General features: G+C 37.8%; 1 protein-coding gene across 1 annotated transcript in view; it reads right to left on the minus strand.

Moving 5' to 3' along the window:
• Window positions 1-1157: 1157 nt before the first annotated feature.
• The window catches only part of FAM81B (family with sequence similarity 81 member B), a 46110-nt gene continuing 20263 nt past the window's right edge, over window positions 1158-27004 (minus strand). The window contains exons 5-10 of the mRNA XM_070233303.1: window positions 25962-26080; window positions 16256-16385; window positions 9910-10016; window positions 4489-4624; window positions 3129-3324; window positions 1158-1465 (exon numbers count right to left, since the gene is read on the minus strand). Of these exons, the coding sequence (XP_070089404.1) occupies window positions 1332-1465; window positions 3129-3324; window positions 4489-4624; window positions 9910-10016; window positions 16256-16385; window positions 25962-26080 (822 nt within the window). The 3' untranslated portion in view covers window positions 1158-1331. The remainder of the gene's footprint in view (window positions 1466-3128; window positions 3325-4488; window positions 4625-9909; window positions 10017-16255; window positions 16386-25961; window positions 26081-27004) is intronic.

The following is a 27004-nucleotide window of genomic DNA, read 5'->3' on the forward strand; positions in this document are numbered from 1 at the left end:
TTATTATTGTATACTTCTGTGACTTGCCTGTTCATATTCTTTGCCTGTTTTTTTAAAAAAATTGACTTATTCTCTTATTGGCTTGTAAGAGTTATTTGGAATTACTTGAGATATTAGGCCTTTGTCCTCCTGTAACACTTGATTGCAAAGGACACTTGCTATTGCATTGTAAACTCTTTAAGTTCTCCTATGAAAATCCGTTGGAATATAGTCAGTGATGCTGTATGTAAATTAACAAAAATAAATGGAGATGTTTCATATAGCTAAAAAATTAGAGAGGTGGGCATTGGTCCAAAATTGGTTTGGAAGGTAATTTTGTTCTTTATTAGCAGAGAAGTTGTCACTCTTCTTCCCTAAACCAAGGAAGGAGACCAAATCTGAAGCGAGGGTCCCCTTGCCATGTTTACACAAAGCTCTGTGATGAGAAATTAGTCATTGTTCTAGCAGATAGTGCATGACATGAATAGTTTGTTTTTATTTTTCATGATCTTACTGCCCATTACCAGGCTCACCATTTAACATTTATATCTAGAAAAGTTAGAAATACTTTAATTTTATAGGAAACTAATTAATGATTTTGAAGTGCTTCTGAATTTAGCACCTAGATCAAATTATGTTAGATGTTTTTCATGGAAACTATTGTATTCTCTTATTTTGCATGGTTAACCCTTACTTGCTTATAATTCTGATACATATTGAGTATGACAAATCAATATTTTAAATATACATTAGACTTGCTGTAAATATGGGGATTATTAGAAAACAAGAACCTCTGGATTTGAAGTTGCAATTTGACAGCACACTGGCTGTATCTGCCCCACAGACATTCCCTCATATTTTAAGAACTATTTTGAGCCAGTTCCTAATGCTTATAAATAGTTTCATATAAAACCAGATTTCTGGTTTCTCTTGAAAAATGAAAATTTTGGCAATAATGGATGATATGCATGTTAATAATGAACTAGAAGTGCATAGTGGCTGTTGTTTTTAGATGGGGTAAGTGGTCTCCAGTTTGCCACAGCCCCAGCCTACTTGACTCATTTCTGTAGATTATGTAGTTTGCTCTTTTTTTATTTATAGGCAAATAAAAATATAAAAAGGCGTGTATGTAAAAAAAATTCCTTAATTTTTTCATTAATAAGTTAATGAAGACATCATAAAGCTGCTTCGCTTTATTGGATTTTCTGGTCCATTCGTCTCCTTAAAAAGTTGGTAAGAAATACAGAGATATTAGAAACAGTAAACATCCCAGAGATATTAACTTTCTTCTTCACAAATTTTACCAACAAAGCACTCCCTTGCTCGGTGAAAAAGAAGATGGCTGGAAAGTTTTACACTTCCTGGAGTTCCCCTATCTTACGCTGTAATTTCTTTAGGTCTTTCCGTACTTTATATTTCTCTAAATCCATCTTTGTTTTCTGTATTTGTTGGAGGGAGCTGAGAGAGTCATGAATCGATTGAAATCCTGGAAGATGATATGAGAATAGGTATACTTAAACAATGCATTAGAATTTTTTTTCTTTTACGAAAGTTGATAATCAGCAGTCCTGCCATAATTGATCATCATTTAATTCAAAGCATATTAAATTCTATTAAGGCCAGTCCGAAAGTGTACAATAATCTATTTCTTATATGTCATGAAGATGCATTAGCAATAGTGTTTCAACTTGTGTCTGGCTTCATTGTGAAAATTTAATTCAGTTCCTCTCCTTCCCTCCCTCCAAATGTATTGCATAATGAAATAATTCTGTATTTCAAGAGAGAAATTTAAAATATTTTCTTCTTTCTATATACTTTGGCAAGAGATTTAGATGATCCCTTTTTTTTTTATTCTTGTTACCAAATTGAAGATAAAGACCACAGATGAGATTTTAAAACTTCTCTGAAAGTAACCTGTTTGAGGGACCAAAGGAGTGGCCACCAGCTGCCCCCCACCCTCGGCCCATATTGTGTCTCTCGTGTGCAAATCTAGTCAGTCACGAGCACAGACCTACCAGACCTCAAGCTTCTGAGGTACAGTCCATTTCTTATTCACTGGGACCTTTCACGTAGTCACCTCTCAACACATTTTTATTAAAGGCATAAAAGAGCAAACCATTAATTTGGAATCCCCTTTTGCTAGAATTCCCAATTAGTAAAATGCGGAAACATGTAGATTGCAAATTCCTCTTCAACTCATCCTGGGGTTGTACTAATGGAATGAATAAAATTAAATCTCTGGTAATTCAGTAGAGAGCAGGGCCCTAAAAGAAGGGCAGTTAAGTTTGGGTCATGATTCCTGGCCAGGTAATTCATTATGTTGGTTTGGCGGTGGGAGTTGGGGGTAGGGGTGGTGAGGGTCAGATTTCCAGGCAGCAAATTTAATTTATATGCCAGGAACAAAATGAGACCACACTGTCTTCCCAAGACACCTCCAAGGCATCTCTATAATAAAGACCAAAATTTGGTAGAATTTATGTGAATTTTTCTGAGATCTAGAGGACAGAAAATTAGTTGGGGCTTTCTCTAATAAAGGAACCTTCTGATTCCTGGTAATTCCCTCTGAATTGTGACTCGAGGCAGATGGCTGCTCCACAGCACCTATCCTACATCCTTCCCTTTGACAAATTAGATGAGCCTTTCAAAGTAATCCTCTTTGATGTTAGCGCAGCTTGACACTGCTGCCATTAACCTCCTTAAGAAGAAAAACAGTCATTATACTGGACTCTCTTAATTCATCTCTCTTTCTCACTGCTAAAGGTCAAGTCTCCAGTCTGACGTCTGTCCAGGCTCATTACCTGCAGTTCAATGAGGGGCATTTGATTTAGGCTTCTAATTTCATGATATACCCACAAGTCAAGTTTTGCTGATCTCTAAGGACTTTCCAAGACTAAGAATTCTATGATCTTAGCAAAAGATCTCACAGCAGTGGCAAGCTTATGATACTGCCAAGTGTCAATGAAGAAAGTGAACTTATTTACCTACCTTCCAGTAGTATGCTGACATTCTATGGAATATTTAGGAAACTCAGATTAAATGTGAAAGGAGGTCACTAATGACAAGATTGATCCTGGCCATTAACTCAAAGTAGAAAACTGAGGGATTGGATAGGAAAGGACTGATGTTGTCAATCAAAGGTATCTGCTCACCTGATTGATATTCATTCTGCATTTTCTCTAATTCACCCCAGATGTGCTTTTCCATGTGGTTCATCTTTTTGGACAGTTTATTTTCTATATGCTTTACTTTGTTTAGTTCTGCTTCCTGTTTCTGTGTGTTAATGAAATTCTCTAATTTGCTTGAAAGCCGCAGTAATTTTTCTTCCATTTTATTTTCAGACTTTTCCTAGAAAAGATAGCATGTGATAAAACACTGCAGAAAATAAAACCTATGTGGATTTGTAATTCAGCTTAAAGAACATATTTAACAAACTCACTTTTTCTTGTTCAATGTGAAAATTCAAACCAACTGCCCTTGTATCTAAAACTGTGTTCACAAATGTAAGAGTTCATCCCTTTGTTTGGTCTTGTTTTTTTGTAGTTTCTGGAATTCTACGTGTTATGAGAGAAAAGAGAGGGCTGAAGTCTTCCTGAAATCCCTTGAGGACTTGGCATTTTAGCCTAGTGTTCAAAGAAGTGTAGTCAAGGAAGGCGTTTTGGATCCTGCTTGACTGGAGCTCCTTGAACATCCTCCGAAATGTTAGATGTCCTTATTCCCTTGAGCTTCCTATCTCCATGTGGACTGACTTCAGCAGGAACGGCGATTCTCCGCCCATGCTGTCTATTAGAATCACCGGGACCTTCACACCCCTCCCCCAAATTCTGACTTAATTGGTCTGTGGAGCTCAGAAATTGTAGTTTAAAAGCCCTCCAGGTGACTCTAATGTGCAGCAGGGTGGGGACTGTGGAGGCAGCCTGAGGCTAATTAGCTTCTCTGCTCCTCCTCGATCCCCTCTGAGGAATTTGGTACAGGCATAGGCAAGACTAACTTGGTTCTCTCTTTAACCCTGCCTGCCCAGGAATGATGGATTCCAGTCTCTCTCTTCCTTGTGGTGAGAGGCTTCTTCCTGCAGGTGACGCTGTGGTCGCCTAGTGCTGCCTAGAACTGGTGGAGGAGTCTGCCAGAATCTGAGAAAGAGCTAGTAGTGCAGAAGTGTTCAAGCTTTATTGCGTCTAAGCATCACCGGGGAGCTTGCCTAGAAGCCCCCGGAGGGTCTGATGTCTCAGCTCCAGGTTGGGACCAGGAATCTGTGTTTGTTAAAACTCTCTTTAATTTATTCTGGTACAGGTAGAGCACACTCAGAACTGTGGGTTCACAGAGTTGGGGAGTAGCAAACAGGACCAGAAGGCAGGCCTCTGGAGTCCTATTCTGGTGATGAAAAAAGTAAGTTACCAACACAGTGAAGGTTGCTGTGAATGTTGAAATGTAACTTTCAAGACCTCTACTCATTGCTAACATCCAGAGAATAACCTGGCGGCTGCTTACTTCATGAATAACAGAACTCCTTACCAGTTTCTCCTGGAGTAGCTTCAGACACTGATTGATATGGCCCAGGAGGTCTTGTTGATATTTGATGAACTGGTTTTCTGTCCATTTTTTGTTGTTCTCAACTTCCTCACACAGATTATTTGAAAGTGAATTAAATCTAAGGGGAAAAGTAGTTTGTTCTATTTTAATAGGTAAATTTAAACATAAACCCAAAATTTAGTATTAAAAAGTCTGCCATTTTTTCAGAGGATGAGGCTGTGTGTCTAGCAAGTACTTAAGTGTTGGTGTGGGAGGTGGGGCAGGGGAGCACACTCTGAGTCCCTGCCCTGAGCTCGTGTTCAGCCCAGCTGCTGACAACACCCCTCCACATACCTGAAAATACATACACACAGCAACAGGGACACAGCCACACAGAATGCATGTGTCATCCATGCCGACTTCCTCTCAGGGCCCAGGGCACATTGCATGTGTGGGGAAGAAATAGTTTGATAAGTCACTTGGGGTGGGGGTGTTATTCTGTAGTGGGGGTTTGGGAAACTTTTTATGTAAAGGGTCAGATAGTAAATATTTCAGGCTTTGAGAGCCATATGGTCTCTGTTGCAACCACTCAGCTGTGCAACGACTCAACACTGCCATTGCAGTGGGAAAGCAACTGTTGGTGATACAAATAAGCAAATAAGCATGGCTTATTTACAAACAAATAATAAACAGATGAGCATGGTTGTGGTCTAATCTAACTTTATATCCACTGAAATTTTCATTTCATATAATATTCACATATTGTGAAATATAATTTTTTATTAAAAAATTTATTAGAAAGTGTGAAAAACCTTCTTAGCTGTGGGCAGATTTGGCTAAGAGGGGTAGTTTGCAGAACACCTGCTCTACAAGGGCCACTATGAGGCTGAGGGAGGAGCTGGACCAGAGAGGCAGAGAGGACTTGCGTCATCTAGGGGAGGAGAGAAAAGTCTGGGGTAGGAAGGGGGAAAGGGAGAAGGAAGAGGGCCCCATAAGGAGTTTGGGATAGCAGTGGTTGTCTTTTCTGTCTGAGGCGAAATCTTCAGTAAAGTCTCCATAGCCACCAGTGGGTCTCTGAGTGGTTTCTTTGGGAGGTTGGGTGGGGGGAGGGCTTAAAGAGGTGTTGGGTTACTCATGTGGGGCAAAAACAGAAATAATAGGGAAAGGTGCAGGAAGGGACTACTGGCATCAAGATGATGCATCATAGGAGTATGAAATAGAGAATGAAAGATTTTTTAAAATGGAAGGGGATGTTATTACAGAGATTAAAAGTGTTGGAATTATATATCATCAATTTGAAAAGTCACTGCAGAGTGGCTGAGGGTTTGAGCAGAAGAGGGAATCCACATCTGTAGTGACTGAGAAATATGGGACTGAGAAGAGGTGGGATGAGGTTTGGGGACCAGCAAGGGGTATATGTATATATTTTCTATGTGTGACTTGCTCATGGTAAAATGTTAATTTCAAATTTTCTTTTATTTATTTATTTTCTTCAAGATTGGCCCTGAGCTAATATCTGTTGCCAATCTTTTTTTTTTTTCTTCTCCCTAAAGCCTGCCAGTACATAGTTGTATATTCTAGTTTTAGGTCCTTCTGGTTCTGCTATGTGGGACTTCACCTCAGCATGGCTTGATGAGCCATGCTAGGTCTGCGCCCAGGATCAGAACCAGCAAAACCCTCAGCCACCAAAGCGAAGTGTATGAACTTAACCATTCGGCCATGGGGCCAGCCCCTTAAATTCTCTTTTAGAATAGGCAAAATATTAGATTGGCAGGAACAATGCATGTTGTTTGTTGAGAATATTCAGACTACCTTGCAACATGTGGGTGGCTTGAAATAATAGTTGCTTTAGTGTTTTCAGTAAAAATTATATGCAGATAATTTAGTTTGTGATTTTTATTATTGGAAATTGCTTAAGACATGCTAGATATATACTGCATGCCTCTCTAGCTCTCCTGAAAAAGTGTTTGGATGAAGAATTGGAAAAGACAAGTTATGTGAGGCCATTTTCATTTTTATTTAGATCAAGGATTATTTAGCAATGTATGGAGACATTTTTGGTAGTCACAACTGGGAGGTGCTACTGACATATAGTGGATAGAGGCCGGGGATGCTGCTAAAGTTCCCACAATGCACAGGACAGCTCCACAACAAAGAATTATCCAGCCAAAACGCCAATCAAAAGCACCGAGGTTAAGAAGCCCGGATTTAGGTGATGAAATCAAGGACTGGGAAAAGTTAATTTTCTAATAGTTAGATTAGTTATAGTATAATAGCTAAATTCTAATCTTCATCTCTCTGAATTATCACATTGGTTTGACATAGAGTTATTTTCCACTCAGAAGGCATGCCTTGCTTCAAGTGAGTACCTCAACTGTGAAGAAGATGAAGTTGATCCCTCTTCCTGTTCTTGGTCTAATCGTGATTTCCAAACACCTGTGCTACTGGCTAACAGCTGTTGGATCTCAGACAAATAAGTTTCCAACTCATACATGGACAACCTCATTTTAGCCAACTGTTTCCTATGTCTGGAGTACTCCTGCCCTCATTTCATTCAAATTTATATTCAAGCACTATTTTATCGCGGAAGTTTTTTGGGGTTTTTTTTTGCCACACCAAAAAACAAACAAAAAAATCCCTCTCCCCAGCTGACTCTCTAGTCCGTTACTCTACTTTTTCTCCAAAATGCTCATCAGCATGCACTAGATGCTAATTGGTGTGCTCCTCCACGAGAACCTAAGTTCTGTGAAACAAGGGTTCTGCTTTGTGCATGGCTGTAAGCAATGCTTGGAAAATAGAAACTGCCCATTGAATAGCTGTTGAATAAATGATGCATTCTTTCTCATACAATGCTTTTGTTAGGGCTGTTTACAAATAGCAAATCATAGACTCGTCAAGTTATTTAGAGACCTAATCTTCAATTTTCATCTTCCCTTCCCTGTCTCTGGTGGAAATATTAATTAATAGTAATGGTTAAGGGGGACAGCACATTCCTAGATAATCAATCGTAGCTTTACACGTGAGAGTCTAGCCTTCAGTGCTCACCTTTACTGTGTAAATAAAGGAGAGCATTTACTCTCTTCACTGATACAATATTAACATCCCTCTGAAAACCAAGGAACACTAAATGTGCCCAAGTAACATCTCTGGAAGGGCACGTGGGTAATTGAAATTCTGAAACTAAAATAAAACGATAAAGAATTAATTACTACTTATGATCCTTTTATTACAAGGTTTTGCCTGCAATTGGAGACTCACTTTCCTGGTAACAATCAGAAGTCAGACTCTGTCTGTTGGTAGTTTATTAAAATATGAAAGCATTTTTTAAAAAGCATTCTCCTTGAAATATAAAAAGGATAAACGAATGTTTGTATGTTTTTTTCTTTCCTTAGACTTTTTCCTGACATAATAGACATGATTTTCCATGTAAGAATATACATGTATATACACACACATACACACATACATACAGTGTCCTTTTTCTGTTTTATGCTTATATTAATAGGGAGGAAAGTGTAGAAGGATACACCCCTGGTGTTAGCATTGGTTACATTAGGAAGCTGAGGTGGTGACATCTTTTTTCATCTTTGTTTTATTTTGTTTTTTACAATGAATGCATATTACTTTTTAATTTAAAAGAGTCAATGGAGAAGATTTAAATAAAAAACAGTCAATTGTGTAATTAAATGAATTATTAGAGCTCATAAGTATTTGCCTGGGGAAAAATCTGGCTTATAAATTCAATGTTACCTACTGTAATACTAATGAAATTTGAAGACTTCATTATTTCAAGTGAGAAAAAGATTCAAGTTTATACTATTACAAAAGTGTCCAGATTCAGGTTTAAACTCTTTAGGTGATTCATCTATAAGCCAATTTCCCACAAGATTGAAAGGCGAACAATGATTCAGCATCATCAATAAAGCAGTTGCCCTAGATCTCAAATATTTCCTTTTCCCCTCGTTTTTGTTAATATCCTGCATCCCTTTAAACCAATCTTCCATTTCAGATTATAAGTTCCTCTTCTCCCCCAATAAAATCAATTTTTAAACAGTACTTCTAGGAACAGTTTACTTTTCTACTTCTTTTCTTTATCTTCATTATAAGCTAAAGCGATTAGATCAAGCACCACACAGGTAGTTACTGAGCATCCTCATTGTACTAGAATTTAAGAACCTAGATATCCTTTTTTGTTTTTTATGACAATTAGCCCTGAGCTAACATCTGCCACCAATCCTCCTCTTTTTGCTGAAGACTGGCCCTGAGCTAATATCCGTGCCCGTCTTCCTCTATTTTATATGTGGGACGCCTGCCACAGCGTGACTTGACAAGCGGTGCGTAGTTCCGCACCCGGGATCCGAACTGGTGAACCCCAGGCTGCCAAAGTGGAATGTGCAAACTTAACCGCTGCACCACCGGGCCAGCCCTAGATATGTTTTTTTAGGGTATGAAGAAAGTGGATCTCTTTTGTTTACTCAAGACATTTACTTCTCTGAGTTTTAATGATGACTTGTTTTTCATCAGTTTCTAGGACACACATATTTCCCAATTTAACATCTCTGAAATCAGGTGGTGTCTTAAAGTGATGGTGTGCTATGTTTTAATTGTTATCTTCATGTCTTAGAGGTACAAAAACATAATGGTGCATCTTATAATCAATGACACTTAGATCAATTGAAATACAGTAGAGATGGGGAAAATTGGAGAAAGCAGAGTATATTCAGAATACTGGGTTTGACCAAGACCTTAAACCCAAGGGATGTGGGACAGAGGAAAAAGAACAGGGGTAGAAGGGGCGGATAATACCATCCAAGTGACTAGAATTTTCTTTTGCCTGCACCACGATCTCAGGAAATGGTGGTCATGTAAACAAGAAAGGAGGATTTGAGGACAAGGAGGCCAGTAATTTGAATGTTTGTGCATTGTCTCCTTTACTGCTTTCTCCATTGCCTGGGGGACAACTCAGTGTCCGATGGAACAGAGACCAGTCTTAAAACAGAGATGACGTAAAGGAGCAAGTAGAGGATCTCAGAAGAAATCTTAAAAGAAAAGTTTGCAAATCAAAGTTGTTTTAAAAATTGATAATTTTGTGGAATCAATATATTCCATAAGGGGTTACACTGAGGCAATTTAATATACAATTGATAAGTTAGAATGACTCTATAGGAAAGGTCAGGATAAGTATCAATTCAGTTCAGATGTTATGCAGACAAAGAGAATGACAAAATTAGTAGCATATTTCTTATTTTATTGTGAATATTGTATAAGTTATTTAGTGCAGACTGTTTTCTTCCTTAGTTCGTTGCTTTATTTCTTGGCCAGGTTCAAATTGCTGGGATAGGTTTTTATTTAATGCCAACGCTTTCATTAGGCAAAACCCTTTGGAATACATTTAACAGAAGTCAAAATCTTCCATTCACTTACTTGAACTCCAAAATGTTCATTTCGTGGCGATAATCCCCCTGAAGCATCTTGAAATTTGAGATTTGCTCAGAACTGGAAGTCTCTAGCCTTCCTAAGAGCTGCATTACCTAATGAAAGTGGAAAAGGGAGCTATTTGTGCGTGTGAACAAGACCACGAGCACTTACGTTAATTATACTTTTTTCCTAAAGGGGCCAGGAAACAAACACACTGGAGCCTAGGGTGCATTTGTGTTTAAAAATGGTTGTTTTCAAAGGAATGATTCAACAGTGATAGAACTCTCTTCAGGGAAAGAATAATAGGGAAGTGTTCCATTCTGCTGTCTATAATGCTCTTTATGGTAATAGACTACCTAAAGATATAACAATACATTGTTATTAGTTTATCAATTTGTTAATCTGATTATTTCTTTACTTTCTATCTCCCCAGTTACCCAGTTACAGTGTAGGCCACTATATCTTCTATCACCACTGTACCCTCAGTGCACATTAGGTGACCAACAGTAAATGGTCACCAAATACTTACTGAATAAATGTTTCAATGCACAATTAGGCTCTGAGGAAAACACACAAGAGTGGCCTAAGATTAGGTCTCAGGAATTTCCCGGTAGGATTCTGACGTGAGCAGAAATGAATCCCAAGTGAAATGACTTGGGGCATTTAAGATAGGAAGAACCAAGTTCCAGTTCTGGAAGTTAGAATAAGGGTGCCTTCCACGTTGCCAGAAATGTTCAGGAAGTTCCTTTAGGTGAAAGGACTGGATTGGAAAATAGTTGCAGAATTGCAGCGCATAAAGATGACTAAACTAATCACTGCCAAGGGGAGTCAAACTACATGATTGGCTTTGGCCAAACAGAATTCAATTCCTGAAACAGATGGTTATGTGGAGAAGAGTAGACACTTAAAATCTGAGTTCTCTTAGAAAAGAAAAAGGTGAATAATGGAAGGTTTGAATAGATAAATGTTGGGTGAGCAACCAATAGCACATGAATGATTATTTATAGGAGATACACTTAAAACAGGCTATTTTTAGGAGGTGCACTTAAAGGCAGAATTGTTAGCAACGAAATAATGGGTAAATGTATGCCTGGCAAAAGCAAAGGAAAAGAAAGCAGGTAAAGCAATAGTGTTAGATAAAATGTTATTCAAGGCAAAATACATTAAATGGGACAAAGATGGTCATTTTCTAGGCGAAGAGTAGAATTCATGGTGAAAAATACTAAAGAGTTTTGAACCTTTACTTTACGTATTGAACTAAAAAGCAACAGCTGTAAAATTACAAGGATAAACTAACAGAGATGATGTATTAGTGATTTTAAATAACTTCTCTTGACTCTTTACTTGTCAAATAAGTAAAATATAAATAAGGATATAGGAAGATAGGAAAACTATTGTTTATCTAATAGATTTACACACCAAATGATCTAACTTGAAAACAGCAAACACTCATTCTTTCCCAGTACCCACTGAGCATTTGCAACTAAGCACACGTGTGACTATAAAGAAACTCTCAAATTATTCTAAAAAGCAGGAAAAGCATACCATAATTCTAACTATACTGCACTAAAACTAGAAACCAATAAGAAAAGTATAAAGAAACAAAAATCTAACTATTTGAGTTAAAAAACCTATACTCTTTTACTTCTATTGTTTAATTCCAGTGTTTCACATGAAAATGTTCCTCTCAGATCTCCCACTATGAGGAGCATAATTGGCAAGGGCCTTGATTGCTGAGTGTAAAACCCATCACCATGTGTCAAGGCCGTACTTCCCACAGGCTGGCTGCTTCTAAGCAATGTCTGGGGAGCAGTCCTTTGATGAATGACTTTGGCTCAAGGAACTTGATGAAATTTTGTTAGAATGGCCATCTAACACCTTTCTTCCCAGTCTTTTTCACAGAAGTCAGATCTATATTGCAGTTTGATGGCTCTCCATCTCCTCCAGCTTCCTCCCTATTTTCCTTCAGTTTTTTCCCTCAATAAATCTCTTGCAAATCTAACTCCTTTATGGTATTTGCTTCTCAAAAGACTAACACAAGTGTCAAAGAATAAATCAACTCTGCAATTACAATTTACTTAGGAAAGGATGATGAGAACATTACGTATCAAAAGGACACAGCCATATCTATAATCAGAGCTAAATTTGTGGCATTAAATGTTTCCATAATTATCCAAGACAGAATGAAGCTATGTAAACTAACCATTCGTTTCACAAAGTTAAAAAGAGAATGACAAACCTAACCAAAGGAAAGCAGGATGAAGAAACTGATAAATTGTGGTAGGCAGAATGGATCCACAAAGATGTCTGTGCCCTAATCCCTGGAACCTCTAAACATGTTGTGTTAGATAGCCAAAGAGATTTGCAGCTGTACTAAGGTTACAGACATTGTAATAGGAGATTATCTGTCTTATCCAAGTTGTCCCAATCTAATCATATGAGCCCCTAAAAGCAGAGAACTTTCTCCAGCCGAAGTCAGAGAGAGGCAGCAGAAGATGGAGTCAGAGAGATAGGAAGCGTGAGACCGACTTTACCTTCTATTGCTGGAGAGAGGTCAATGGGAAACATCAGAAGGAAGGTGAACAGCTGGAGGAATATCAGTCCCCAGTTGACAGCCAGCAGAGACCTCAGTCCTACAACCTCAAGAAACTGACTTTGGCCAAAAACTTGAATGAGCCTGGAAGAGGATTCATCCCCAGAGCCTCTCCAAAGGAACGCAGCCCTGCTGACACCTTGATTTCTGCCTTGTGGGACCCTAAGCAGAGGATCAAGTCTAGCCAGCCAGACTTTTGACCTACAGAAACTGTGAGATAATACATTTGTGTTGTTATAAACCACTGCTGTGATAATCTGTAATGGCAGTGATAGAAAACTAATATACAAATGTTAAAATAATTAATAAGAAACAGGAAAAAATTATAGGATTGACATGTAATTCCAAGGGCTGTTTCTCTGAAAAAGTAACAGACAAAATTTGAGAGAAAACATAAATATTAAAATTAGGAATCAGAAAAGAGAGTAGTTATAAATATCTGTGATCCAAATAACATAGCAAAAACATTCACAAAGCTGAAATTAAAGATGAAATGGAAGCCCAATAATTATGCAAGACTTTAATTCATTTCTCTCAATTCAAGACAGAAGAATTAAATGAAAAAATAAGTAAGAATACATAAGACCTAACCCATAAACTACTTTTTTATAGATCAACTGAACTTTGTACCCTAAAAATACAGAATGCACATTCTTTTAGAACATGTACAAAATTTTACTCTCTGGCCACCAAAAAACCGCCTGAAAATGTTCCAAAAACCTAAAACTGGTATACACAACAAATTTTGATTATAATGAGATAAAACTAAAAATGAATACCAGGATAACAAAACAAAAACTCCTTAACTCAGGGGGAAAAACCAACAACAACTGCTATTTCAATCAAAAGAAAAATACAGTATGCAGTTGCAGAACTTCTAGGAAACAACGAGAATACTACATATCAAACCCCAGGGGATACAGGGATAAATGAATGTTCAGGGAAAATTCACAGTCATAAATTCTTATATCAGTAAAAAGAGAATGAATGTATATGTTTCAAAAAGTTAGAAAATGAACAGCAAAAGAAACTGCAGGAAAGGAAAAAAACAAAGACAAAAGCTTAAATTTGTGATTTGGAAAATAGAGTGGAAGCAGAATTTGAAAATACTTGAGGGGTCAGCCTGGTGGCCGAGTGGTTGGGTTCACTTGCTCCACTTCAGCGGCCCAGGGTTTCACCGGTTCGAATCCTGGGTGTGGACATGGCACCGCTCATCAAGCCATGCTGGGGCGGCGTCCTGCATGCCACAACTGGAGGGACCCACAACTAGGGATACACAAATATATACCCGGGGGCTTTGGGGAGAAGAAGGAAAAAAAAAAATCTTAAAAATACTTGAAAAGACTGGATCATTGGAGAATAATCAATGTAATTGGTAAGACACAACCAACCTAACTAATCAAGGAGAAAAAAGAAAAGCAGAAATAAAATGATAAAATGGCAAGGGGAAAAAACAACAAAAGCAGAGGAAATTAAAATAATCCTAAAAATATTTTGCATAATTTTATGCAAGTAAATTTCAAAATCTAGATGAAATAGGTATTTTTTCAAGAAAAAGTAATTTACTAAAGCTGCCCCTTGAAAAGATAGAACGTTTAGACAGCCCAATTTCCACAGAGAAAATTGAGCAAAGATATCAAAGGACTTCCTTTCCCACCAAATCATAGGCCCAGATGGTTTCAGAGGTAAAACTCCCAAATCCTTAAAGAATAGATAATTGTAATGTCATTTAAACCATTTCAGAGCATAGAAAAAGAAGAGAAACTTCCAAATTATTTTTAAGAAGTCAGCGCATATTGAGACCAAAATGTGAAAAAGATTGCACAAAAGAAGACTAATCTTGTTTATAAACATTGGTGCCAAATTCTTAAATAAAATATCAGCAGTATCCAGCAGCACAATAAAAAAAGCACATCACATTCAAGTGCAACTTATTTTTTAAAAAAGTAAGAATGGTTTAATAATAGGAAACATATTAATACAAATAATTATGCTAGTATAGCTTAGGAGAAAACTCACATGATTATCTCCACAAATGCTGAAAAGATATTTGACAAAATTCACAATCATTCTTGATTAAAAAAAAAAACCATCAATAAAATAGGCCTAGTTGTGTATTAAACATGTTTACTGAGGAAACTTACTTCCCCCATCACAAGGGAAACACTGGGGGCATTTCTGTTAAAGTCAGGAACAAGAGCAGGATGCTCACTATCCTTGCACTGCTATTTAATATCATGCTGGAGTTATTAAAGCAATTAGAAAAGGGAGAGAAATTATGTGTATGAAAATGGTAAGCAGTGAGGTAAAATTATTATTATTTAAAAATAATATGATTGTGTGCCTGGAAAAAATAACAAAAAAAATCAACTAAAAAGTTACTATAATCACGAAGAGAATTCATTGTTAGTGGAGTATAAAATTAATACAGCCTTCATAATATTCATTAACAACTAGCCAGAAGATATAATGAAACCCCATTACAATAAACTAAAAAGAAAAAAGATAACAAAATCTCAAAATACATTTAAGATGATGCCTACATAAGGAGAATTTGAAACCACTCCTGAACAATATAAAAGCAAACTTAACAAATAGGAGGCACGCTATATTCAGGGATAAACGATTTGCATTACAACTATGTCAATTCTAAAGTTAGCTTATAAATTTAATGTGATTTCAATAAAAATTATAAGTTTATTTGTTGATTTATTTTCTGGCACTAGATAGGCTGATTTTAAAATCATACGCAAAAACAGTTATCATTAGGAAAAGGAAAAAGAGAAAGCAATGGAAGGGACTAGCTGTACCAGATATTAAAAAATACTGTAAGGCTTCAGTGATTAAAATAATAATTAGATACATTCTATATTAGGAAAAACTCCAAATGGATCAAGAATTTAAATGTAAAAATAAAGCCAAGGGGAGCCCAATGGGACTGGGGTAAGCTGTGTGCCCCGTGAACCTTCTGCTCTTGGTAAATAGGCTCTCATGCACACATAAACCCCAGACTTTCATCTCCCCCAATTCCCAAAGAATTTCCACTTTGTTCTGCTCCAATGACTTTAGAGGAGATGTGCTGGTCTCACATAAGGTATGTGACAGAGTGGGGCATGGAAGACTTTGCATTGGCTCCTTTAGTTAAACCATGAACTGGGAAAAGAGAGGAGAGACATTTCAGGCAGAAAAGAGCACAAACGACATGGAGGCCAAGCAATATCTTGGAGTGAGTGGGGACCTAGCTGCAGGTAATTTGTTATCACTGGGTATAAAGGGTGAGCCAGGAAGCACAGGGCAGTGAGCTGAAGAGATAGTAGGTGCCAATGTAGAGATGTCTTTTAAAGTCCAGGCCAATGGACTTGTTGATTATTTTGTAAGAGACATAACCCATTGCAGGGACGTAACATGATCAGCTCACATTTATTAATAATAATAGCTTCCAGGGGAGGTCCCTTTGCTTATAATCTCTGGTTCTGCAGTCTGCTAGGGGAACCCAGAGAGTAAGGGAATAGTAAGAACAGTGGAATCAAGTAGCACACGCTTACAATGAGAGGCTGTGTTGGAACACATGAGGCACTCATTAAAACTTTGTTGATCGAACTGACATCTTTTGTGGTGTATATGCATGAGCTGTCATATTTAAACCCTTTGGAAGAGTTCTTTTGAACAATTACCACTTGACTAGGCATGTTGATGAGCTATAATGATCTTATTCTGGCAGTAACACCTAATATAAGAGTCCCATCTATTTTCAATTACCTTCACATCCAAGTTCTTAGAAATAGTTTCCAGGGCAGACATGAGCTCTTGAATTCTTTTCTCAATTTGCCGGTGCTCATGCCTGATGAAGTGAATGTCTGCAGAAAGCTTCACAATGCTGGAATCACATCTAGTGGCAAGATGGAAATTAGTTGTGAGATCAATAGGCTCAAAACATTTTTAATACTACAGTAGGATCTGTGCATTCATTTGATGGCAAAAGTTCTTTGCACAATGAGTTGGTAGATGTAGGAGTACATACAGGCATCTCCTTCATTTTCCTGTTCTTTTCCTGATGGTAGAGAAACCTGGTTGGATAATGATACATTGGCCCAAATCAAAGCACTGAGTTGGCGTAGATGAAGACATTGGGAGAAATTGGGGAAAATTTTAGATTTTCAGCCTGATAGATTAACTCAGTTATAGCAATTCTAACAGATTTTTGATGTATTGGGAATACTCCCTGCTACCTTTGGATAGGCAAAATGGAAACTTTTTCCCCTCTATATTGTGCTCTGAATCCACTTTCCTCCCTTAAATCTCTTTCTTGGCTCCCAGATTGTCCATTCTCCTCTGGCTAGAAAAAGTGTCCCAGTCCACAAAAGTCTTCCAACTCATCTTTAAAAAACAATTTCCCTTCTCTTAGTGCCAATCAAAACTCCTGCTCCTTGAGTGGTCTCAGTCTCGGTGCATTATATTAGGACAAAACAATTAACGCTAACATGTGAATGGAGCTTTGGCCCATAAGGTTGCATTTAGTACTTTAAGGAAAGAACTCTAGTGTAATGGGGTTGGAGTTGAAGATTAACCATCTTCACAGCAGGGCAGGGAACCCCGCTCCACTACCCAACTACCACCACTCATGGCCTCTCTTGGGAGAGAGCAGGTTACATACTGTATTAATGATCAGTTTCAATATACTCATGTATGAATGAAAGACAGGACAGAGAGCACCAAAGGGCTGTGTCTTTTGTTTATCAGTTATCAGAGATCACATTGAAGTTGGTCATTTTATAAAATAACTGTTTTGACTGTCATCAAATAGTATTTGTTAGGAACCACATTTTTCATGTTGTTATGCTAAGTGTTATAAATATTATTTGTTTTATGACTATCAACATTTTTTAGGATCCAGAAGTGAATTTCTTTTTCTTAAGATTTTGGATGCCAAAATTGAGCCAACGGTGAGTTAAGGTGGTAATTTTGCCTGAGAAATCCCCTGAAGGGATATCAGGTGACTGGGGTAGGGTTGGGGAGACTGCTGGGAGGAGAATTAGGAATTAATCCAAAAATGGGAGCTGGATGGTATGCACCAAAGTCAAGGGCAAAAGCTGTTTCACACATTTGTATACATAAATTGTTATTGTCAGAACAGCCTCTATTGTGGGTCCATTAGAATATTCTTAGGTGAGTCCACGTTAAGACCCCCAAAGACTACGCAGGAGTAGTTGCAGCTACCACCACTCCCTGCCACCTCTCACCCAACCACCATCTTGTTCCCACCCTCAGGGACAGCTGGTCTATCCATTGTGGGCTAGTGGTTAAGAATCTGGTTCTGGTGTCAGATAGACCAGGCTTTGAATCGGCTTCTGCTATTTCCTAGGTTTGTGACCTGGGACAAGTTTATTAACATCTCTGAGTTTCAGTTTTCCTTATCTGAGAAAAGGGAGTAATGATGCTGAGGTCACTGCATATAGCTGCACAATTTCACCACCACACAACTCCAGGGGGTGCCAGACACACAGGCAAAAGTGTGAATGGTGTCTCCTGGTGTGCTGTGTGCTCAACTGTCAAAACTGGAAGTGGCCATCCTGAATAATGTTACTTCTTAGGGTTATTTAAGGATGCAAGGAGGCAATGAATGCAAAGCATTTAGCTAGTACCTGGCGCAGAGGAAGCACCCACACGAGATCAGCAGCTCTTATTTATTTACTCAACCTGAGAGTTGCCACCTATTCATTTTCACTGCTCCCCTTCCCCGCACCCAACCTGCCTAAACCCACATGCTGAAGTCAAGCATTAGTGGTTTTTCAAAGCTGCACACTATATTTCAAGAGGAAGTTTCTCTTCCTCTTCTTCTTTTGAATTATTGTTTCTGTCAAAATAATACATGCATTATAAAAAAATTACATATAATACAAACAAGAACATAGAGGAGAGTTTACATCATCCCAAATCCCATTTTTCACAAATAATCATTGTTAATATTTGGTTATTATTCCATTCATCATTATACTATATATACATACTATACATATATACACATATAGATATATAATGTGTTTGTATTTATATATACACACAGAGAAAGGAAGAAAGAAATGTAATAAAATAATTTTAGAATATTTGGATTATATTATATATGCCAATTTTAGTTCAAAATATTACATTGAATTTTAATTTAATTTAATCTAAGCAAAAGTAATTGTAGTGAGAAATGAAATTACCGAGCTTCAGATATATATATATTTCTTCACTACAAGAGGTATTTGTTTCTAAAAAAAGAAGCTATAAAAAGCTGTCATAGATTGGAATCATTATGCTTTTTACAACTACCATTTCAACTTTAGACATCATCTATTGACCATATGAAAAAGTGAGGAAATAAATAAGTTTATATACTTGCTCTTTCAACCGTTTTTGTTAATATTTTGCTATTTTTAAAATGTCACATTTCATGACATTTACAGTGTGTTCTGTAACTAGGTTTCCCACTGTTATTTAATCTTCATTCTATATTTAGATTCCATGTTCACTGACAGTCCCTTTAAACTATGATTTCTTTTCTGAGATCCTTATTTTGATCTATTCCTTGGTCGGCCAGATTTTATTACCCAAATTTCAAAAGAAGGGCTCATGATGCATTGGAATCGTTCAGTTCCTGGTGCTTGCAAATGCCTATCTGTTCTCTTATACTTGAAGGTAATTTGGTTAAGATAATGTTATTGGGTCACTTTTCTTTTGTTCAAACATGACCGCCATTGCTCCGCTCTTTTCTGGGTCTGTGTGAGGTGGAGAAGTCTGAGGGGACTACAGTTTTTCCTTCTCTTATGTGGTCTGTTTTGTTTACCTAGATGTTTAATGATTCTTTTTTTTCTTCTAATGATTCTTTATCCTTGATGTTCAGCAACTTCAGTATCCATGATGTTCAGGATATCTGGGTTTAATTGTCCTTATATCAATTTTTCTGGGGTCACAGCTTTCCCTTTCAATCTGCAAATTCAAATCTCTGTTTCAAGAAAGCTTTTGTCTCCTATATCCATGAATATTTTTTTTTCCTGAAGAATTTGCTCTATTTCTTCTTCAGGAGCTCCTATTAGGTCTATGTTAAATGAGTTTTACTTGTCTGACATATACTTCATTTCTCTGTAACCATTTTTATAACGAAAAGCATTTTCTTTTTGTTTTGTATGGTTTCCTCATGCTTTTTTTAAAAGAAATAACATTTTTTGTTTTATTTATCCACTTGGGGGGTTTCTAAAGTAGATTTAATCTCTGTAATATCTTAATTTTTTCTTTCACCTTATCCCTGAGCAATTCCAGTTTATCTATCTCCTTTTGTTATCTGATAATCATTTTTGGGGGGGAAACCATTTTATCTCTTATTTTTATCAAAGTAAAACATGCTTGTAGTTTAAAAGTCAATAAAAACTGAACGGCCAATAACAAACTATGCGGTTCCTTGCTCTGCCTCTTCCTGCGTCTCTGGGTTTCTCTCCCTACAGGCTAGTGCCCACCTTTACCCTCGGTTTCAGAGCTTCCTGGTGCAGCCAACTCCTAACCTTCTGAGAATTCTGTGGTGTAAAATCAGGTTATTCTCAGCCTATCCCACAGCTTTCAAACTGGTCTTATTACGTCTTCTACGTCAGTTTCTACATGTCCATCTATTTTCTAGGTTCCAAGATTTTTAGTGCTGATATCACCTGTCTTTGTGGATTTATGTTTTAAAGAGAAAAATCTTTTTACTGTAGATAGTGGGGGCTTTGGAAGGAGCAAAATTACACGTGACCGTTCAATCAGCAGTCTTCTTTTATGTCTTTCTTTTGCTCTTAATTTCTTTCAAACCAGGAGAAACTTTGGTTTGAACTTTTTCTGGGTTATCCCTCTCATGAGATCTGCTCATCAGCCTTAGGTTTTTATCTATCTATCTGTCTATGTGCCGTCTATCTGGGGCTGGTGGTGGAGGGATGTTTGTGCACAGTCTAGATTCTTCCTGACTACCACAAGTCACATCTCTGAATGATTCTGGCTACCAGCAGAAGAGCAGTGAGCGTGTGCTTGCTGGGGACTAGATCACCTCCTCTGCTCGGCCTTGTCTTATCAAATCTATTATTTCCTTAGGCCCCATTTTCTCCTCAAAAGTCGGATTGGTGTCTCTCACAGCAAATCATTAAGACATAGATTCTTTGTTGTGATACTGTCACCTCCTCTTCTTTCTCAGCCTGTTGCGCTTCTTTCAGGTATGACTCGGTAAGGAGGGAGCCCCTAGATGACAAATAACATGACTGCATCTTCAGCTCTATATACCTCCTCAGCTGTTCTGTGTCACTGACTGGAATCTCCAAAGGGACGTTTTCTATCTCTCCTATGACCCAGCCAAGCCCCTAGGTAATACTGCTCTATTCAAATTATTTGGCCTATGCCTTTCAGGATTGTGACTCTTGACGTGGAGAAAATAATTATGCTTAGGTCTGAGGAGGACTCTATCAGTCCAAACATCCCTGTATTTGATAAGTGTGCTGTTTGTGGTTAGTAGTTGTGGCAGCTTCCATCTTATATCAAAGACGGAGTTGTTTTCTTTCTTGTATTTTTAACAGGGCTTGAGATGTCTCAAGTGAGAGGAGTGGAGTAAACATCTTTATTCCACTATCTTAACCAGAAGTCCCTACTCTTAACTTTTCAAAAGTTGACAGTATACATAATATCATTATTGTGTCTTCAAAGGGCATGACTTTTTCTTTTAATCACACATTGACACAATTTATCATTTTTTTTCACATGCAGATCTGCCTTGGGGTCCCAGGTAGCCAAATGGGGCTGGAGGGCTGGCCTCCTCTGGCCACTGCTACAGAGTGGAAGTCATAGCCATGGATGGGGGCTCCCTTTACATATGCACCTTTTTCTTTTCTTTCTTTTCTTTTTTTTTCACATCTCCCCCTGCTGCTTCTGCCCTCTAGAATGTTCTTTTTTTTAAAAATTTTTATTGAGTTAATGATAGGTTACAATCTTGTAAAATTTCAATTGTACGTTATTGTTTGTCATTCGTGTTGTAGGTGCACCCCTTCACCCTTTGTGCCTACCCCCCACCACATCTTTCCCCTGGTAGCCACTAATCTGTTCTCTTTGTCTACATTTTTAAATTCCTCATATGAGTGGAGTCATACAGAGATTGTCCTTCTCTATCTGGCTTAATTCACTTAACATAATTCCCTCAAGCTCCATTCATGTTGTTGCAAATGGGATGATTTTGCTCTTTTTTACGGCTGAGTAGTATTCCATTGTATATATATATACCACGTCTTCTTTATCCAATCATCTGTTGATGGGCATTTAGGTTGCTTCCACATCTTGGCTTGCACGTTTTTCTTTTTTGCACTTGAGACTAATCTATTGAATAGAGGAGAGGGTGTCAAAAGCAGGCCACACAACTTAGAGAACCTCACCTCATTGGAAGTACTTGCTTTTAAATTGTCACTATATTGGGATGGGAAATAAGGTGTAAAACTCAAAGGACATTGTCATTATCAAATATTGAGTTTGATTTATGAAGCAGTAAAATGTTTTCTAGGAATTATGTCAAAATAATCAACTTAATTTCACTTATCCCGTAATGCTAATTGGAATTAAGGTCAATATATGTGGGAAGACAGCAATCTGCCTCAGCTTGTCCGTTAGTCACTTGCCTGGCAAAATACAGAAAAGAAAAAGGAGAAGGATGAATTTAAGCCTCAGGCTTTTAGCCAAATGCTGTCTCAGGTTACCAAATAGATTTAAGAAATTGTCATAAAAGGGAGATATTTCAAGGAAAAATAAGACCTTGTCCTAAAATGACTACTTAATATTGAAGGGGAAAGGACGTAAGCATTGGAGAACAAGGTGGGGGAATAGAAGGCTCTTGATTTTCCTTCCTCCCTCAGATGCATTAAATAAACAGCTACACATGGATCAATTTCCTTTGAGAAAAATCCGGACACTAGTTTAGAGACTCCTACACATCGGGCACCTAGGAAAATATCCACAGTGAAATAGGTAGGAAAACAGGCACACTCATGCTATAAGCCCCATTCCTGGCACGGCACCTTACAGTGGGGCAGGAACGCCCAAACTCCAGCCTCTCCCTGAGGAGTGAAGGACTTAGACCACACATCTAGCACACCAACTTTTACAGCTGCCACTGAGAGACTGTCTCCCAAATCACCTAGCTCTGAGAGTCGACAGGGCTTATCTGTGAGTCCCCCAGGGCCACAGAAAACAAGGAAGTGATTTTAAATGGACATATGATTAAAAAATGGGTAAAGGACCTGAATAGATATTTGTCCAAAGATGACATACAAATGGCCAACAGGTACATGAAAAGTGCTAAACATCACTAATCATCAGGGAAGTGCAAATCAAAACCACAATGAGATATCACCTCATAGCTGTTAGGATGACTATTATCAAAAAATAAAAGATAACAAGTGTTGGCAAGTATGTGAGAAGAGGGAACCCTTGCACCCTCTTGGCAGGAATGTAAATTGGTGCAGCCGTTATAGAAAATAGTATGGAGGTTCCTCAAAAAACTAAAAATAGAACTACCGTATCACCCAGAAATCCCTCTTCTGGATATACACCCAAAGGAAATGAAACCAGTACCTGAAAGAAATATCTATACTCCCACGTTCATTGCCTATTCACAATAGCCACGATATGGAAAAAACCTATGTGTCCGTCGATGGATGAATAGATAAAGAAATTGTGATACACATACACACACTCACACACACAATGAACAATGAAATATTCAGCCTCAAAAAAGGAGATATTGCCATTTATGACAACATGGATGAATCTGAAGGATATTATGCTAAATGAAATAAGCTAGACACAGAAAGGAAAAAAGTGCATGATCTCACTCATGTGTGGAACCTAAAAAAGTTGAATACATAAAACAGAGAATAGAACAGTGGGTACCAGGGGTGAGGAAGTGGGGGAAATGGGGAGATGTTGGTCAAATGGGACAAAGTTGCAATTATGTAGGATGAATAACTCTAGACACCTAATGTACAGCATAATGACTATAGTTAATAACACTGTATTGAAGAATGGAAATATGTTAAGAGAGGAGATTTCAGGTGTTCTCATCACACACAAAAAATGGTAACTATGTGAGAAGATATATCAATGAGTTTGACTATAGTAATCATTTTATTACTTGTATATGTATTAAATCATCATGTTGTACACCTTAAATATATACAATTTTTATTCTTAAAAAAGGAAACAAACAAAAAGAAATTAGAGCAGAACAAAGAAAGTTGCATTTCTTTCCTTGATATTATTCCATTCATTGCTTGGTTTCATTTAAATCTGTTATTTTGCCTTGTATGTAAGACAGAATTTACAAGAATAAAATAATAGGTTTGTAAAAAGTTTGCAGAAAAAAATAAATCGTTGAAGTGTCATCAGTACACCACCAAATTGAACCAAATTCCAAGTTTCATTAAAAATAGATGTTTGGTGTTTTTCTTTGCAAAATCATGGCACATCTAAGTAGGGTGGGGGGTTTGTTGGTGTTTGATTTATTATCTTGCTTCATAACTTACCCAAATATTATAGAAATTCTTTTGTATGTATCAAATGTTATATAATAAAGTATATATTTCAGAAGTATAAAAATATTTATACATAATATAAATAATATATGTATGTATGTGTATGTATGTATATATATACACTATATATACATTATATATACAATATATACATTATATACTCACTGTATATATATATACACACACACACACACACACAGGTACTAATCCTGTGGATCCTGTTTTCCTAATGTCTGTGTTGTCTGTTACCTGTTCTCCACTTTCATGCCTACTGTTTCAGTTTAGGCTCTTGACATTTCTGCCCTAGATTGCTGCAATAGGCTTCCTTCCATCTCCATGCCTTCTTTTTGTAGCCCACTAATTCAGCTACTACTAGAATCTCACTAAATATATGTCATCCATTACTTAAAATCTTCCCATGGCTATTTATAACCTTCTACAGAAAGTTCAAACTCTTTACCTTGGCCCACAAGATTCCTCATCATCCAACTCCAGACCACTTCTCTGGCTTCCTCTCCCAATCTCCCATCTCTCCCTAAATGCAAATCCCCAAATACCATAACTAAAATACTCTCCTTGCACATAGGCCCTTGAAAATGTCATGATAATTAATCCCTCAGTTCTTTTGTGCATATTCTTCTTCCTATGTGACGTGTCTTTCCTACCCTTCCTTGTCTAGCTAATTGCTACAGATCTTTCAAAACTCATCTCAGGGGCCAGCCCAGTGGCATAGTGGTTAAGTTTGTGCACTCCACTTCGGCAGCGCAGGGTTTGCAGGTTTGGATCCCAGGTGCACCACTCATCAAACCACTCTGTGGCGGCATCCCACATAAAATAGAGGAAGGTTGGCAGAGATGTTAGCTCAGCGACAATCTTCCTCAAGCAAAAGAAAAAAAAGAGGAAGATTGGCAACAGCTGTTAGCTTAGGGCCAATCTTCCTCACAAACAAGACAAAACGAAACTCATCTCAATTGTGACCTCCTTTAGGAAGCCTTCCCTGTGCCTCAATCTGATTTGGATATTCCCGTAGTACCCCAGGCCTTCATTATAGTGTTCACCTCATTGCTTATATTTGGGGCTTGGTTTCCCAGGGAGACTTAATGGCTATAGGAAGAGGGCCGTGTTGCTGAATCCCTGAATCCTAGTACATGGCCTGGCGTATGGTAAGTGCTTAGCACATTTTTGTTGAATTGAATGGGGAGGTTTGTCATAGGTGTTAATCACCTAATTCTTATTTGGTCGCTAACACTCCAGAGTGGATCGACTAGATGTAGGTAGGGGCATTCCAGGAGTGAGGAAAGAGGTGCTGGCACAAGAGGTAGAGACGGAAAAGTGTCCATGGTCAGCCATTCACAAGTCATCTTTGGTGTGTCTACCAGAGTGGTCCTGCCATTGTCAATAACTACAGATCTTTGCTGAACTGTGTACCATTAATTCTTTTGTTTTAGAAATCTTGTACAAAAGACATTATTCAAAAGTTTATCCATTTGGCAGTAAATCCATTTTGTTAGACTTTAATTTATAATTCTCGTATATTTTAAATGTTTTAATCACTAGAATTTGACACATCTGGGGAATTTACATGTGGTTATGAGGGTATGTCTTTGTACAGATGTTGGCGTTTGGACGGTTGAGGTGTGTATAGGCAAGACTCTCGTCACTTATGGATTGAACTGGACATTCTGTATAAGGGGACTTCTATGAAAACCTTGGATGTTACAGGTAGTCTGAGGCTTTCAAGCTCTATGGCACATTTTCTCAACTACCATCTCATCAGTTTAGCTTAATGTGAAGAGTGTATCTTGTTTTCTACAATATGGAACTTATTTGGGAATGAGAATTCAACGGCCACGAACTGACTGCTAAACGTTAGTTAACACACTGCTTCTTACCTGGCTACTCTTCCTCGAAGATCTCCAACTCCTTGAAGGTGCTTAGTGTTGAGCTCCTGAACTGCAAAATTAGTTCCTGTGGCCACCTGATCTCGAACTCTTATTTGGTCTTCTAAAATCTGTAATTTTGGGTTAAAATTCCCGTTAACTTCCCATCACACACAATAAGAAAAGATCATTTAAAGCTGAGGTTACAAAATTGAATGCATTTCTTAGTTAGGCCGAGAGTGTAAATGAGTGAGAGAATCATATGGCAGAGAGAAGCAACTCCTGCTTCATCTGAGGGAGGGCACCATGGCTTGATTCCAGCTGATTGTTGCCAGGTGGGAATGAAGTTTCAACAGAATCCAGAAATTTGGATTTTATGTTAAATTTCTCAATTTTTAAATATTGACATCTTATTCAAAAGCTTTTTTTTTTTTTTTTTGCTGAGGAAGATTTGCTCTGAGCTAACATCTGTTGGCAATCTTCCTCTTTTTGCTTGACAAAGATTTGCCCCCCTGAGCTAACATCTGTGCCAGTCTTCCTCTATTTGTATGTAGGTCACTGCGACAGTGTGGCTGAGTGGTGTAGGTCTGCTCCGTGGAACTGAACCTGGGCCACTGAAGCCAAATGCACCGAACTTAACCACTAGGCCACAGGGCCAGCCCTCAAAATCTTTCATAAACACTATATGAGCCAAACAAAACATGTTTATTGTGCTATTACGGCCATGGGTGGCCATTGGGCCATCACTGATCTAAAAGCTTTTCTCAAAAACCTGTTTCAGAATTGGTGGTAAGTTTAGAAGAAGGATCTTTCATATGGCATCAGGCAAAGCCATTTACAGATCGAATCAAAACCACAATGAAGGAATACAACTGTCATAAGCAAATCTGAATCAAACTGTTTCACATACACACAGTGAAAAAGGTTTATTGTGCTAGAATTTTTAGAGAACCTGAGAGACTGATGGCTTGAGTATGTCCAGATTTTGTCCTTGAGTATCTTCAGTCATGTCTTCATTATGTCTTGGCGTTCTGAAATAAAGCTGACTGTCCTAT

The sequence above is a fragment of the Equus caballus genome, chromosome 14, assembly GCF_041296265.1.
Source record: "Equus caballus isolate H_3958 breed thoroughbred chromosome 14, TB-T2T, whole genome shotgun sequence".
NCBI lineage: Eukaryota > Metazoa > Chordata > Mammalia > Perissodactyla > Equidae > Equus > Equus caballus.